Consider the following 17,433-nt stretch of genomic DNA (forward strand, 5'->3'; position numbering starts at 1 on the left):
GTGAGCATTCTTAAAAAAACATATCTGCAGTGATTCGGCTACAAAGCAGGGGGGTGTTGGAGGCTCAACTTTTAACAATAAAAGGAGTGTGTTGTGCTTCTCACCTTTGGAAAGCCCTACCACAGAAAGGCTGGGCAGATGATCTTGATACATTTGAGGCACTAGGAAAAAACTCCTATCCTTGAGGGCTTTTGAGATTGGCTAATTTTAGCATCTTTAATTATAAACTGTTTTGAGATTAACTGGTTCTTTGATTGGACTATTGCCATTTTGGCTTGCCATATTACTTTGCATTCCTTATTTTATTGTTTTAAATTTTTTAATGAATTTTGGTCAATAGGATATAAATTGTGTAAATAAATAAAAATATAGGTAGGCTATTTTTTTTTAAAAAAAAAGTTGATGCATCCAGCAAAATATTAATACTTCTACATCTGGTATCTTAATCTTAGCGTTCACCAATTTATATGAGCAACTCATGTTTCTATAAAAAAAAAATCTAACAGTACAAAACTAGAAGCAATTCTATTACAACTCTTGCACAAATTAAGAGTGGATAAAAGGGACACATTCCAGAATCTGGATCTAAACAACAGACAAACAGAGCCAATACCTCCTCGCACATTGGTGGGAAAGTAAGTAGTTCAGTGTTTCTCAACCGCTGTTCCGCGGCACACTAGACGCTGGCTGGTGTGCCGCGACGTGCGGCGACGAGAAGGGCGATTTGCATTGTCACGTGCCTGGCGGCCGCCAATAACCAACACTGACCCGCCGGAAAGGAAGCCGGCTGGGTCACGACGCGGAGCGAGCGCAGCTCTCAACAGCCACCACCACGGGAGGGTGGTTTTAGACAAACTTAAAGAAGCTGGCTGGATGAGCTCAACCTGAAACTTGCTGAGCAAAGGATTGTGCTGGCAGAGAAATCAGCGGCTTGTGAAGCCTTATTACAGGAGATTGCAACCAACACAGCAATTGGCAAGTGTTTCTTACAGTCATAATTATATAGTCAATATAGGGCGGCACAGAGTTAAAAATTTTTAACTTTTTTAATGGTGGTGTGCCTCGTGATTTTTTTCCTGGAACAAGTGTGCCTTGGCCCAAAAAAGGTTGAGAAACACTGAAGTAGTTAATATTCAGGGACTACTTCGACTCGGGAATCAGCTTTATTATTTCTTATCCACACTGCAAGCAGAGTGTTTTGGAGTTGTGACACTTACTTATTCCCAAGCTATAATCAAGCTATTTCTTTACAGCGTGTATAAATAATTACATGGGGAGAAGTTGCTATTGGTTACAAAGCTAAATCCTTGCTTACATATTCTTCAGGAATAGGATATCAGGAGGCAGACATCCAGGTTTCTACAGCTACTTCACCACACACAGCTACTTCCTGCCCCACAAGCCAAATAATTATTTATAAAGAGAAATGTGATTTTTACACTATAAAAGCAGAGTTTAAACTGGATTCTTATTTCACGGAGGCATGATACCAAACATGATCTGTCGTGATATGCAACACCTTTGACAAGTATTGGCAAGTGCCCCGACAGCATTCTTTTCCAGCTCCATCACGTTATAAAGAATGAATGGCTGTATAGTGTTAGGAGGGCTGACACCATAAGCCTGACAGTCTCTGCATATCGTCACTTGGTGATAACTTTGTCAAGCAGACGTCACTTGCAGCTGCAACAGAGGGTGTTCGAATCAGAGCAATAATTTAAAAACAACAACATTCCCAAGGATGTGAAATAACTATCACTCAGCTATTACTGAGTTTTAAAAAATGAAGCGGATATCACTGAGGTCAATAAAGCTATGAACATTGTGAAGCCATTAACGTCCCTCAGAACACTAGAACTGGGGTTATCCAACAAAACTGAATATCAGTGGAAGCATCCTTCCCTGCCCCGGACAAAACACATAATTAAGGAATGAATATCAACACACAATGATGGCCGCTTGATTAGAATGCTATGAAAAGTATTAGGAAATTCATGATGGATAGGCCTTTCAGAGGCTATAAGCCACAACAGCGACAGAGAACCTTTACATTCATAGCAGCAACATACTCTGAATACTAGGTGCAGAGAACGAAATGCTCTCACTTCCCAGCAGGCATGTCTGAGTGGCCACTGTTAAAAGAGAGATACTGTAGTATTATTTATGTATTTGATTTACCTGTCACAGCTGTCTCAAGGAAATTAACAGCAATAAAATTCATGCAAATACAGCGTTTAAAATCAATGACAAACTAAAAGTGAATGGCCACTAATTAATAAATGAAAGTACCCTCTCCACACACAACGAAAATATCATCTGGAATAGTTGCAAAAAAGTTTTCATCTGTTAGCGTTGGCACTAAGCAAGTTTCTCTGGGAAGACCGTTCCACATATTTTGGAATATGTTGCTACCCTTTGGAATTCTCCTAGAGGAGATGGCCTTTGATGATAACTTGAGGGCCTGGGTAGGCATGTATGACTGAGGTAAAGCTCGTCCATGAGGTATTGTGAAAGGCTTTGTTGGTAAAGACCAGCACTTTTAAATAAGTTTGGATTTTTGCTATATGAACAGAATATGTTCTGCATACCTCTTAAGAAATGAACAAAGGTATCATTCAAACAAAGTTTACTCAACAGGAAATATTCCAAATTATAATCAAAGATTTACAGCTCATCCTGATAATTCCTCTCAGATGCCTTGAGTGATATAGGCTGGCCTTTGCTTACAGGCAGACTTCCAACCTAACACAGCTAGTCACTGGCAACAAGTCACACAGAACAGTGACAGAGCGACAGGGATTACAACCACAGAAAAGTGTCCTATACAGAGAGGCAGATTATTCTCCCATTTAGCTAAGTATTGTCTACACTGACTGGTAGTCCTCTTCTTACCTGAAGATGTCAGGAACAGAACTTGGGGGTTCTAGGCATGCAGATCATGTGTTCTACTCTAAATGAAAATAAAAGGGAGCATAAGTTCGCAAGAAGCCTTTCATATAAAAGCTAAGAACACTCCTTACATAAAGGATATGAAATAAATAGTGCATATTAAGTGAAAATATGCTTTCTAATATACTTATAAATACAGCTTATATGAATTTTGTTTCAATATGTATTTATCCAGAAGTCATGGAGGGCAATAGGAAGAAACTATAGGATGCTCCTTTACAAATGACACATTTATGAAAATGCAACACCCCCCTGGAACCAAATCAATGTTTGTTTGTTTTTTAAAACCCTATAGACCAAACCATTCTATATAGCTCTCTGGCTGAGGTAATTTGAAGAGAACAGTTCCGCAGTTTAAGAACTTTTTTGCCTCCAGGCATGAATAGCATTTGAGTGGCAAGGTGACTGACAGACGAGGCCGCTAAAGGATTGTTCTTTGTGGAGAAAAGCATTCTGGAGACATTGGATCACAACGTGTTATTGTCACACCAAATTCTGTTTACTATTTCTCTTCCAATTTCCATAATCAATTTGCCTGCATGACTAAATTGAGGATTCGCTCAGTTATCTTGATTCACAGCATCAAGCCTGCTTTGGAAGGAAACAAGGGAATCATATGCTTCCATGAGATTTTCAAAGAGCAATTTGGTTTCTGTGCCTGCCAGTAACATAAGGATGCCAAGCCAATAAAACCTATCCACAAGGCAGGACACACAAATCAAAATTAGAAGTTTGTGTTCCTGCAGATACTCTCCCTACATAGCACCAGGGGCTGAGTGCAATTCTCCCCTGCTAAAGTTTCCAGAAACTGCTATTCAGGAGCATACGGCTTGTGACTATGGAGACAAGAGTAAAGCCATCATGGCTGATAGCCACTGATAGTCTTATACTCCCAGTCTCTTTGTTCAGGTGCCACAAAACTGTTTTGCTGCAGCAGACTAACATCACTACTCTGAGTAGCAGAAAAATAAATATTCTTAAAAGCACACACTGTCTGCAAATCATTTTCATTTTGAATATAACATCAGGCCTTTAAAAAAACCTTGCTGCGATGCTGGGTTCCATCTCACTGAAGTCTCTTTGCTCACGCTTACAGACACCGGGAATAGCTTCATACTACTGGCTCAGGTTTTATCAAATTTAGCAAAACGTTTATACCTGGGTGAAAGCCAATGGAGTACATCCACCAGCAGGATAAATTTCCTCCCCCTCCGTGTGTCCCAAAAATCAGCTTTAGTAAAGTTTAGAGACTATCTGGAGGATACACAAAGGACTATAAAAGGGGAAGGGATACTGATATTCCCCACTGTTCTTATTTTATGCCCAATCCTACATGATTTCAGTCATTAAAGTTAAATAAAATTTACCTCCTGGTAAACATGCTTTGGATTGGAGCTGTAAATAAAGAGGCCATCCGACGAAAAACAGCTATCAGCACAGTCCTAAATCATCTGCTAAGAAAAATGAGACTTAGCTTCCCTGTAGCCTGAGAGCACAGCTGAAGCTAATTTTCCTGATGTGCCTGTTACACTCACCCACCTTTCCCTTAAAAAGCATGACTTGCAGTAGCTATTTTTGCAGCATATGAGGTATTACCAAATGCAGCTTGGGTCCACCATGATTTTGCATTGATTTAATTAAGTTAATTAAATTTATCTGCTGAGTTTTGTAAATAAAACAGGCAGAAGGTAGAACACTGAAAAAACAAATTGTTGTTGAACACATGTTTCATGGTAATCTGGCATTCTGCTATGGCTTGACATAAAAACAGGGGGAGTGGGAGGGAAGGCATCACTGGGCTCTGACTGTCAATTGCCACATGACTGTTGTACAAGATATGGGAGGAAGGAAGACACAAAGGCCACTCCATCCCAGTAAGACCAGTGGGAATTCAGCCTGGCCATAATAAATAGAGTGGTACCTCTGGTTACAAACTTAATTCGTTCCGGAGGTCCATTCTTAACCTGAAACCGTTCTTAACCTGAGGTACCACTTTAGCTAATTGGGCCTCCCACTGCTGCCGTGCGATTTCTGTTCTCATCCTGAGGTAAACTTCTTAACCCGAGGTACTACTTCTGGGTTAGCGGAGCCTGTAACACGAAGTGTTTGTAACCCGAGGTAACACTGCACATAAATGTCTGTTTACAATGCACCTCTTGTCCTGGTAGCTATTTTCAGAACAATCCTATCACATCTGCCTGTCCCCTCCATCTCTCTTATGCCCTTTGAAATGTGAAGCCTGGGGACAGGGTCCGTGCCTTATTAAAAGAAGACACTCTACCCCATTTAAAAAGATGCCTTCAAACATGACAACCCCGTCATGTGGGAATCCCTTGCAGATGACTGGAGTGCCTGGAGACAGACAGTCAAGTCGTGTGACCAGAGGAGGAATAACCACTGGGAGGAGAAACGCCATGGTGCAACCAGACGCCTTCATCTGCCCCAGCTGCAACAAAACATGTCTCTCCTGTATTGGTCTTCCTAGTTTGACTTCACACCCAAAGCCACACTGTCTCCACTGTCTCCCGACACAGACGGATGCCAACAACTCCTTCTATAACTAAATAGAATTTCCACTGTTCATTTTCTGAATATAGTCCCTAAATGCCCACTGTTAGCAGCTTGAATAGCTTCTTTCTCTTCAGCCCCGTAACACAGAACTCATATTCAAAATTACTGGTATTAATGAAGGTCTGAAAACTCTTAAGTGAATTAAGAGGTAATCAACCTAGGTTATTTAAATCAGTGGCCAATCTTGAATATATGTCCATGGCTTTTCTATGAGGCCATATAGATTCACCCAGTCTGTTAGTTTTCATAAGATGTGATCATTCTTGTCTACACATTTATTTATCTGTGGCTTGGAACACAGAAACACATCTAGCGTATTGTGAGGTAAGACAGCCTCCTAGTGGCCATATTTGAATCTCTCTGGCAATAGTGCAAGTGAACATACTTCAAACAGAATGCTTTAGTTCCAACAACACTTCCTTCAAAAAATGTCATTTCCGATTATAGCCAACCACAAGGTATTCAGTAGATGAGATCCTTGGCTACATGACAAATATTCTGTGGACTCAACAGTTTCTCACAGTATTTCAGAGCAGAGCTGAGAGAGTACTCATTTCCAGTTGATTTTAAAATAAATGTATGACAAACACTGTGAAACTCCTAGAATTTCATGCGCTGGCAAAAAACAAAACAAAACAAAACTTAGACGTGGCTTTGCCATCACAATAACAAGTCCCTGGAAGGAGAATAACAGACAAGAGCATTAAATGTACAAATGGCACAAATTTATTTTAAGTTCCGGTGAAGTTGCGAATGTAACCTCTGGTCTAACACAAGGCTATTCATGGCCACACATCTTGACTGATCTGTGTGCAACTTTCCACAGTCCTTTGTATCCATGCAGAATGAGAGGACTAAATCAATACAGCCAACAAGCTTCAAACTACATTATTGGCCACCCATTTACAAACAGCAAGCAGATCCACCATTCATTGAGAGAGGTTAATATTCTTCTTTTGAGACCTAAGTACAGCTGAGACTCATTGAGGGGGGAAAAGACAAAGTTGAAGACAATGTGTTTAGTCCTGTTAATGCAATTTCATGTATTAGTTTTGATTTTTCATACAACACACATACAAAATACATACTTTAAAAGTGCATTTATTGTACCCAGTGAGCAGTTTATAATAAAAGTTGTCCTCAAATAATGAACATTTCACAGTATTTATCTTCAGCAAGCTTGTTGACTACTTGATCTAGGCAAACACTAACAACTGAAGTTTCTGTTACCCAAAGTATTCTTTGGCGATCTCTTGTAGCCGAGTAAGATTGTCTTCTATAAACACGATTTTAACAATGAGTCCGTAAGTGACTGTGGAGGCCAATTCTGGACCCACATGTCCTTCCACAATGGGGACATTGGTTTCTGGGCGGGAGTTGATCATGGTGTGGATTTGCCAAGCGTGCCTTCCTCTTAGCACATTTCTCCCTTGCGTTCTGAGTTCGAGTGCCTTCAAAGCCCATGACACCTTTGGTAAACTGGAGCGCTCGCAGGCCAGTGATTCCCAGTTGTCAGTGTTTATACTACATTTTTTAGATTTGCCTTGAGACAGTCTTTAAACCTCTTTTGTTGACCACCAGCATTACACTTTCCATTTTTAAGTTCAGAATATAATAGTTGCTTTGGAAGACTATCATCAGGCACAGTAGTACTAAAGGTGAGTTTACCTGGTACATTCACAGTACACATAATCATGGCTATTTCAAATCTAATTCATACACCCTAAACTGATGATGGCTCTTGATTCAGCCAGATCTCTATCCTGGAAGAATGGGGTGGTTTTTTTTGGGGGGGGGGGGAATAAAAAATAGTAACTTAATCAAGTAATACCACATACCTGTGCTCAGAATGAACCAGTTCAAGTCAACAACATTCACCACAAAAATCTCTGAACCTGACCCCATCCACACTACACATTTAAAAACACTTTAAATAGCCATGGATTCCCCCAAAGATTCATGGGAACTGTAGTTTGTTTAAGGATGCTGAGAGCTGTTCCAAGACCCCTATATTTCCCTCACAGAGCTACAATTCCCAGAGTTCCCTGGGAAGAGAGATTGATTGCTAAACCATTCTGAAAATTGTTAAATTGGTATAATACTCCTTTAAATGCACAGTGCAGCTAGTGCCCCACACCTGAAAGTAGTTTCCATAATTGCTGGGTGAACTGAATGTATACTAAGGTTGCTTTTAGTTTAGGCAAAACTTTGGACTGTTTCTAGTCTATCTTCAAGTTCATTCTCTGACATACTTTTTTAAAAAAACTCTTTAGATTCTTTGGGCCTTTAAGATTAAATATCATAATTGTTGGGGAAAACAAATTAAACTAGTCAGATTTCTCTCTGTGTGTGTTATATGTATTGAAGTTTATTAGTCATTTTCTACTTCAGCACAGCAGCTTGTAACATTCTGAATGATTTCTTTTCTTTTCTTATTTTTGCCAAGGGATCATTTGGATCAACTTGAACTGAACTAAACTAGTTGAATTTGTAAAGGGAAGGACGTGAACTGGAATTGAGTTTCTTTTTGGACAGCTTGAACCAGAATAGTTCTTTCTTTCTTTTTAATGAAGCTTCCAACCTCTGCATGACACACAGTGCTCTTGACATGAACTCAAGTAGATGTGAACAGCCAGCCAGGGGATATATAGCAGAAGTTCTCAGAGGAGAGGTCCCTGTTCTGGATTACTAAGGTCCATGCAGTTAAGACTTCAGAGGTGCTGCAGTTATTTATTCAGCTATTTGGAAAGGCTGAGTTCTTCGGAAAAATCATTCTTAGTGGAACACTTAGTCTGCACTTCTTTCTTTCTTTCTTTCTTTCTTTCTTTCTTTCTTTCTTTCTTTCTTTCTTTCTTTCTTTCTAAGAATGGCAGGAACTCCTGCAGCATCTTGTCCATTTCTGAAATGCCTTTTCCCGATTGCTACCTTCCCCACTCTTATTAAGTGAACATTGTGTTTTTGCTTCACGAAGCCAACCTATAAAATCACTGCACACATACATTATTTTCTGCATGACAAAATGTTTTCCGGACCTCACAATCCCTTCTTCTTGGTTTTATAACCTTAGGAAATTGACTGTTGATATTTTCCCAAATGAGAATAACAAACTTGAAGGTACTGTTGTGTAGCTCCATGCACCCCGACTCTGGTAGAGCAAAGACCCACCCGTCCCAAGGCTCCTCACCCCACCCAGTAATGAAAGCAGGAGGGTCTAAATGCTCTGTTTTCAGATGAATGTCTTTTTAGCTATATTTGGTGATAAGCCTCCCCCTCCCCCCGGACCCCATGATTATTTAATTTTTACAGGCAGGATCAAAATTATTGTATAGATAAATGGACTTTCACAATTTCATTGCTTTACGACAATTCTTGTGCATTCCCCTGAATCCCACCACTCTATGATACTGCTTTTAATCAGAATTTCTAAAATTAATTTTCAGAGTTGGGGTATTGCCAGTGTGTTGCACCTTTCAGTTTGTTTGCAACTCTCCCCTACGTTAATGATACGCATTGATAATATACTAGAAAAAAATATGACAATATGTATGAATACATCAATATCCTTTTCGTGTAGTCTTTCAGAAATGCACACAAGGAGAATCTTAATACAGCTGTATGTACAATCACGTCCAGCTTGTTGGTTGCAGTTTTTAGCCCAATGATCTTGCAAATTAGATAAAGGCATCAGGAAAAGAATCTAAATGCCATCACGCATGCGGTCCTCTCTTGATTTACAAATTTGCATGGATACACTGGCAAAGGAGAAGACAAAGTGAACTTAACCAAAGAAAGAAAGGGGGGTGCGACTAACTTCACATATGCAATACTCTGGACAAAACCTGCAAATTTGTTTGTTTGTTAGGAATAATTGAGTATTAGGAATTAGGAATAATTGAGTATTCCTAATGCATCGGTAAACCATACCAGATACCACAGAATGAGAGAACTTCAAAAATCACCCTTGCTTACAGTTTGCCTTAAAAGGTTTGGTCTCATATGGTAGCAAAACAAATAATATATTTGCACACACTGTACTGTGGTATACCTTCTCAAGTGTGTTGACACCATTATTTCAAACCCAACAAATGGAAACATATTTTTGGTAGGCTTTTATTCCATCCTTTTGGCACAAGATATAACTTAAAGACAATCATATTTATAAGAATGCCATGGGCAGATGTTTCCCTTGTTAAAACGGGGGGAAGCCTTTAAAAATGGCAACGTATTGCCACCTGCTGGCCCTAAACATTCTTGCCGTTTAGCTATTATTTGCAGGAACATCAACATTTAACAAATATGACATTGCATTTTTGGCACAATCTGCCTGTAAAAAGGTCATACTTAGTCTGGAATCTATATATGGGATTCAGTAAATACTTGTCCCTTAAGGTATGCAAGGATTTTTCCATAATACTTTGGAAAACTTTTTTTTAAAAGGAAAAGTAGTACTTCAATTATTAAATTTGGATTCCAGTTTACTTTAAAACCATAATATTTATAAATATATATTATATACTGTGTATATAAAATTGCAGTTTATCTGGAATGGGAGGCAGGAATTTGAGTTCCCTTTGTTTGGTGTAGGCACGGCCTTGCATCTGAAGGGTTAACTAAATTGCCTTCTAATAAGAGTCTAAATATATATCTTTACCATATTGCATCAAATTTTTGATTCTTTTGCTTGAAAGCAAATAACATGGTACATACGCTTACTCTCTAACTTGCTCACTATAAAATATATGGCTTTTTAACTGTTTCATCCCACATTAGTGTTTTTCGTAGGCAGTGAAAATATATGTCTCCCACAGACAGGCTAAATTAAAAGCACAGAAACCAGCTTGTGCACCTTCAAGAGAGCCTCAATGCATCTTGTGGTAATATAAGTGCAGTGATTAAAATATTTTTCTTTTCTTTTTAAAAAGCAGTTAAGGTTGCTTGTTTTCTGCATATGAACACACTACCGTACCAAAAAAAAACCCAAAAAACTTTTGCAGAATATACAATCATCTGAATGGCAGATACATAAATACATCTTAGCAACACCAAGGCTGTAGTTTTTAATGTACACACAGCTTATATTTTACAGAGTGGTTAGGTCTGGAATTGTCATGTCATTTTCCCTTCCTTTGATGATTGCAAAACCATTCTTTTTTCACAATGCTATTAAAATTATTTTATAAAGTGAACATAGTTGTTGTTCTTGTTCTTTTTAAATTAAATGACATTTGTTTTGCTATAAAAGCTAGAATCCAGTCCACCATTACCTTTACTTCTTCAGCTGGAAAAAAAAGCATGGCAAGTGCTGGTTTCTACTCATACTAATGTTTCAGGAAGAGCATCTGGATTATCAGGCGATAAAATCTCCCAGATCTGCCACCGATCCCTTTGCCAGTCATGCCAATCTGGTTCTGACAAATTTTTACTGTTCTGCTCACTGTCTGTGGCGGAGCACTCTCTCTCCGTTTTGTCCTGCTGCTCCTCAAACAGGGTAGACTGTTCAGGCACTTGCGGCATTATTCTTGCTCCCGTGGCCCTGGATCGGGATTCTGCCCTCTGGGGCCTCCACAGCGGATGTTCTGTTGGAGAGACCATTGGCTGAAGGCACGAGGAAGAACTCTGCTTTGCCTTGTCAGGATAAGGTGGCGGCGGAGGCCTATCTTTCCGAAGTGCTTCGCCCTGCCTCGGGTACAACGGGTTTATTACGTTGTGCAAACAAGCGGCATCTGAGTCACGCTCCGCGAGGTGCTGTACGTTACTCGTAGGAAAATGCTGCTCCGAATCAGACTGGCTGGAATTCCTCCGGCCAACTTCCATTTGCGGGGTGCTGCAAATCCGAGAAAGGGGAGGATGAGGGCGGCATTCCAGAAGGGCAGTCGTTGTCTGACTCCTTCGTATAATTTGCTTTCCATTGTCTAATTCTGTGGCGCTCCCCTGCCACTGAGGTGAAGACAGAGACAGGTTCCCTTGAGAAAGAGAGCAGTGCCCTGGCCGCAGTGAGTTGCTCTCGTAGATGTCTCCATATGACCCTACAGGCCCACGGAGAAGGTTTGTCAATAAAGCATATAGTAACTTTTGACACAACATTTAAGCAGCAGCAAAAACACAGGCACCAAGATCTTACATAACGTATGCACAATTATATTATGATAGGACTGCAGCCTACTAATATAAAACAGGTGACTTTCATACACATACCTTTGCTCATGTGCGCAAGCTACCCTAAGGTAGTATAGTCAAGGGTAGTCTGCTTTGCATTGGAACACACCACAATATTTTGACTATCTAGGCCCTAGGGCTTTCAGGAAAACATAGTTCTCAGCTTGAAATGTCAAAATAAAAAATGTTGCACCCTAAAGTGCTAGCTTTTCCCCCCTTTTTTTAAAGGTCTGAAAAGACAGAAGAAATCTCTCTCTCTTATTCCTATTTCCAGAACACATGGTCCACCTGATGAAACTGATTAGCAATAATGTCAGAAGAAAATTAATTTTTCATATAATACATGCATCCACTGGTTGGATGCCATTAAAAAACAAAAGGCGAACTATCTTCTAAATGTCTGCCAAGTGATAGCTATTAGCTAAATGGAACCTCCAATTTCTAAACAGAACCTCCACTTACCAGGTATTAAATCAAACACACAAGAGGCATGACTATCACGGTAACCTCCTGACAGTAACCATCTAGGACTGCCTCCAGTCTACTTCAGGCTGCCCAAGAAACACCTCTCCTCACCCGAGAAGCCAAAAGCTGTGTCCAGAATGGAAAGGGGGGGGGGTATGCAAGTCATCCAAAGTTCAGGGTTCATATAAGGCCACAGAAGCTTATAGACAGCAGTGACAGCCTTGAGCAGTCACCCAATCAAGGACACAGAAAGCCAGAATCTGGAAAGGAAGGGTGATAGGAATCACTCTTCCTTGGAGACAAAGCAAGAGTACAAGGCACAAGTCTATTCCAGGAGAGAAGTAATTTCCGGTTCTCCCCGCCCCTGCCCCCCACCCCCCAGTTAAAGTGGATCTTTTTTTATTTTTCTTGCGCTTGCCTGCTCTCTAGAGAACACTAATGGCAGGCTTCTGCTTCCCTGCTCTGCTCCTTCCTGTGATCTAAGCCTTAATGGAACCTGTCACAATTCCAAACCCAGAGTAATCTACTAAAAATGAATCCTAGATTTTCTGTTAAGGGCACACCTGACTCCCTCGTGGCACCAAAATTCACAATGAAACAAGACTGATAACTGTATGAGTGGGATTCAGGACGTCAGAGTAATGTAGTACTCTGAAGTGAATGTCCAAAATCTTGCAACATATACAAGTATGCTTTAAAAGCAAGGTAATTTATACCTGTCATTCCTAAATCTTTGGAACCACTTTTCAGTGTTGAATGCCAGGTTCCCCAGATGTCGAAATAGTCTTCTGAAGCATCTGCAAAATGAGGAGAAACATAAATGCAGATTATTCTGTAAGAGTCAAACAACGGAAATAGTAGCAAGGTCCCAGAGAATTTTTTAGCCTTGCGCAAAGAGGGGAAATACCTGTTCAGCAGCGGTATCATAGCAATGGAACTTACCCCATGATTTTTTACCTGGCACCAAGCTGTGGATCATTATTCAACAGCTGGGGAAAAAACTATTTTATTTGCTTAACTGTATCCCAGCTCCTGCCCACCTAGCAGTTTGAAATAAGTACCGCTATGTACTTATTTATCTACTTGCACTTTGTTTCCCTGTGCTGCTCTGGTTTGCCAGAAGCAGCTTAGTCATGCTGGCCACATGACCCAGAAGCTGTACGCTGGCTCCCTCGGCCAGTAAAGCAAGATGAGTGCTGCAACCCCAGAGTCGTCCGTGACTGGACCTGATGGTCAGGGGTCCCTTTACCTTTATCTACTCTACAATAAAGTGCTGGCTCCATTCTCTAGAGTGAATTAATTGAAAAACTCAAAACAGGACTGAGTTGGTTTTCAGAAACAGCATGCTGGAACACTTTGAAGAACTTTCTTTCCAAATAACTGGAGGGAAATGTACTGTCAATCATGTTTAGTATCCAGAGACCAGAGAAAATTGCACGGAGATTTAACAGCAGATAATACAGGACCAAATAAGATTCTTGGAACTTGCCATATATATCATGGAGCATATATCCCGCACTGCCCCCTGCCACAGAGCAACCTCAAAAACAATTCATTCTGACCCACTTTTAATTAAGAGGTCATATGGATATAACTTTTTGATGTGTTATATTGCTGAAGGTTTTCAATTACTTCTTATAAATGTTGAAATGAATTTTGTACAAACGTGGCTTTTGAAATATCTTTACTACTGCTTTCAGTTGGTTGCAATTTTTGGAACTGTGTTTTATTCTTTTTATGTGTATTTCCTTCAGAGAGCTTCCCCCCCCCCCAAAAAAAAGACAGCCTAGAACAATTTTAAAATATGTAATACACAGCAATAACATCACAGTGCAATTTGAAACTGGGAAATTTCATCTAGCTTTTGTGCTGAGCATACCTTTTCCAAACCACGATCCAAGGGAATTCTCTCTTGATTTGGGGTGCAAACTGCTGATCACTGTACATTGTTCTGGTACTTTGAATAACTTTGAATCGGAAGTGAGGGCCATATCGTCTTGCATTGCCAAAAGAGACCTTTCGGAGAGCACCGGGGAGTTGTTGTCATAAGGCGAGATGTCACCACTCGAGGCTCTATTTGAGTCTATGGATGGATGTCTGCCTTCCATGGAGAATGAACCTTCTGACTGGAGCATTTCAGGGATTCTGATAAAGTTTGACACAAAAACAGAAAGTTCAGCCCAGGTAAATCAATGGTGCATTTCAACAACAAGCGTGCAAAGCAGGTCCACCGATACTGGGATGAAAATGCTTCTGTAACAATGGAGACTGTTTTCTACACCACACAAGTAAAAAACACACCACCACAATATATCCAAAACAAATCAATAGATGTTTCAAGAAGACAACAACAGATGTTTCAAGAAAACAACAACAGCAGAATATGTCAGGTGAAACTATAATTTAAACAGAACTCACTTCTTGTGTTAACACTGAAGGTTTTCTCTACAATGTGATTTTTTTAAATCAAAGGATAGAAAGGTTCCCTGACACAAAAGGGTTATTATGTATGTGTAATAGTTGTTTTTTTTCACTTTTGGAAAGTAATATAAAATTTGGTAAATTATTATGTAGGAGATGTCTAATAAAGTGACATAACGCAAGAAATGTGGAGGGTGGGACGAAGGGAAACATTCATGGAAATACTATACAACAAACTTCCAAGTTACATAAATTCTTACCTTACCTTGAATAAGCTTTGTCCTTCTTATAAAAAGAATCCCTGATAAAAGCTTAAGATGGACACTGCCTGCTTTACAAGAGATTTAACAAGAAAGCTTTCACCGTCAGTTTTTTTGGTGAGTTATATTAGTATACTGACGAAGAATAGAAAATTCATCCTTGCAAATCCAGGTATGTAAGTGGGTGGGCAATCCAGAAATAGGTGGTCATTCCAGTAGTGTTAGTAGCAAGCAATATTACATAATGCCCAACACAGCTGTATTTTTTGTTTCCATCCTGACAGGATATGTAGCAAACATGGCAAGCTTTGTTTTGTACTCCAGTAAGAGGAAATGGAAACATTGGCAATTAGCTAAAAGCAGAGTCGAGAAAGCATTTGTAATGGCATTGAGTGGAAAGCCCAGAGAGGCACTCACAATGTACACTTTACAAGTAGCAGTCTCAAGACAGCTATCTTGCCATCTTGAGAAAGAAGTGTTAGAGTAGTTCTCATATATTTTGCATGGAACCAGTTATTTCCACTGCTGGACATCTGTTTACTTCACAATGTTGAGTTTCACCATTTTCCTTGTCATTTGTCCAGCTTTAAAATCCATAATCAAGTGAAACCAGGATAGTTCCAAGAGATGTGTGGTTATAGATTCTGGTGGCTGTTGTTAACTAAACACGTATCTCACATTCCAACTTCTCATCAGGAAAAGACACAAAAAACAGCCCAGTTTATTTGTAGCCATTTCTCCAAATGGGAATGGAAACGGGCCATGTCTTATGAGGATCACATTCTTTTCATATGGAACAATTGTCCCTCTCATCTTCTAGCCAAATTCTTTCCCATGACTTCGCAATGTCGGCTGGAAACACGCTAACATTAAGACATATAAAAAGTGATTTCTAGGTACCTCATTATTAATGAGATGAATGGAAAAAGAACAAATTTTACTAGCAGCGGAACAATAGGTTAGTGACAATTCTGTCATAAGTCTCAGACACATACATTTTCCATTGTTGACCTGGGAAGTACAGTGACTGCAATTTGCAACCATCATTTTAACATACCGTATTTTTTCCATGTATAAGACACCACCATGTATAAGACGCCCCCTACTTTTGGAGACCCCAAATTCAGAAAATGGGCATATGCACTATCCGTACATAAGACGCCCCCAGATTTGTGACCTTATTTTAAAGTTTTAAAAAAACCAACCCTAGTCTTATACATGGGAAAGTACGGTAGTTTCTTAAGAAAGTGCCATCATGCATTTCAAAGAAGACTGATAAACACATCTGCATGGAACTCAGCTGCAAGCTATTGGACTGATGACACAGCAAAATGTGTGTGTGTGTGTGTGAGAGAGAGAGAGAGAGAGAGAGAGAGAGAGAGAGATGTCCTGAACTCTGTCCAGGAAACCTTTAAAATGACTTAATGTATAGCTGAGAACGCTACTGAGATTCTAACAGCTGCTGCATTGGCACACACTAGAAAGAAATAACATGGATATGATCCAAAACTTTCTGTGTGCCCAATACGTGCAAAACCATCCTGTACAAGTATATTCCCTACAATGGGGGAGCCAATTCCTTTTGTGTACACAGTTCTGTCCACTTTGCTGCTGTATAAGGAACATGTATGCACATGTTGGAATTTCTGTGCCCTCAGTGAACATCAGGATCATGGCTATGTGAAAGATGAACCCCATCAACATTCATGATACCAGGATACTGATGAATACATATCATTGAAGATGCTTAAAAACTGCTGCCATGTAACCAATTAAATTAGTTTATTACAGTTTCCTGCCTATTTTATAAGCAAACGGACTATACTATGGAAAATAAACATGAAGACCATTTAATGATTCTGAAGGCACTAGAATCACAACCACTCACATTAAGTTATGAAATGGACACAATTGATGACAGCACATTCTTGTTCTTTTAAATCAATGTAACAGGGTTTTGAAATTAGAAGTTTTTGAATAATTCAGCTAGAAAACACATCCCTGGTGGAAACAATGAAGGAAAAGGAAAACAAATTACTCACGATGACTGAGAAGCTTTCCTTCTCAGCAAATAGTCTACAACATCTGGGTCAGTCTCAAGTAGACTAATCAGAACTTCATTTTGAAGGTCAGCAGGGACCTATAAATGAATGAAACATCAGAAAGGTGAGTACAGAATCATGCACCATTGTACTATATAAATGGCTAAGCTTCAACAAAATGAAACAAACACACTAAAGAACAATGATTCAATGATCAATGATTTTAACTATTTGTGTGAAATAAGTACCGTATTTTTCCATCTAGAAGATGCCCCCATGTATAAGATGCCCCCTATTTTGGGGGATTTAAGAAAATGGGGGGATATATACCCCCAATTTTTGACATTATTTTTTAGGGGGAAACCTAGCCTTACACATGGAAAAATACGGTATATAAGGAAAGCACTATTATTTAACAACTGCTCTATCTTTCCACTTATTTCTTCCTTACTATGCATAAGTGCACAAGACTGTGGTTCTTATAATATGAAATAATGGACTGTACAGAGTTTGTATAAAGACTGCTCTTACTGATCGTTCAATAAAATATTGATCAAGTATCAGGCAAT

The 17,433-nt window shown here is 39.6% G+C and overlaps 1 protein-coding gene across 8 annotated transcripts in view; it reads right to left on the reverse strand.

Moving 5' to 3' along the window:
- Positions 1–9,614: 9,614 nt before the first annotated feature.
- The window catches only part of ARHGAP6 (Rho GTPase activating protein 6), a 192,617-nt gene continuing 184,798 nt past the window's right edge, over positions 9,615–17,433 (reverse strand). For 7 of the 8 annotated variants that reach the window (XM_035116652.3, XM_060273488.2, XM_088667718.1 and 4 more), the window contains exons 10-13: positions 16,865–16,962; positions 14,021–14,286; positions 12,858–12,938; positions 9,615–11,546 (exon numbers count right to left, since the gene is read on the reverse strand). In XM_035116652.3, coding sequence (XP_034972543.2) covers positions 10,834–11,546; positions 12,858–12,938; positions 14,021–14,286; positions 16,865–16,962 — 1,158 coding nt within the window. In that variant the 3' untranslated portion in view covers positions 9,615–10,833. The remainder of the gene's footprint in view (positions 11,547–12,857; positions 12,939–14,020; positions 14,287–16,864; positions 16,963–17,433) is intronic. The other variant, XR_015949507.1, reaches the window with a different exon arrangement.

The sequence above is a fragment of the Zootoca vivipara genome, chromosome 4 (genome assembly GCF_965207765.1).
Source record: "Zootoca vivipara chromosome 4, rZooViv2.hap1.1, whole genome shotgun sequence".
Classification (NCBI taxonomy): domain Eukaryota; kingdom Metazoa; phylum Chordata; class Lepidosauria; order Squamata; family Lacertidae; genus Zootoca; species Zootoca vivipara.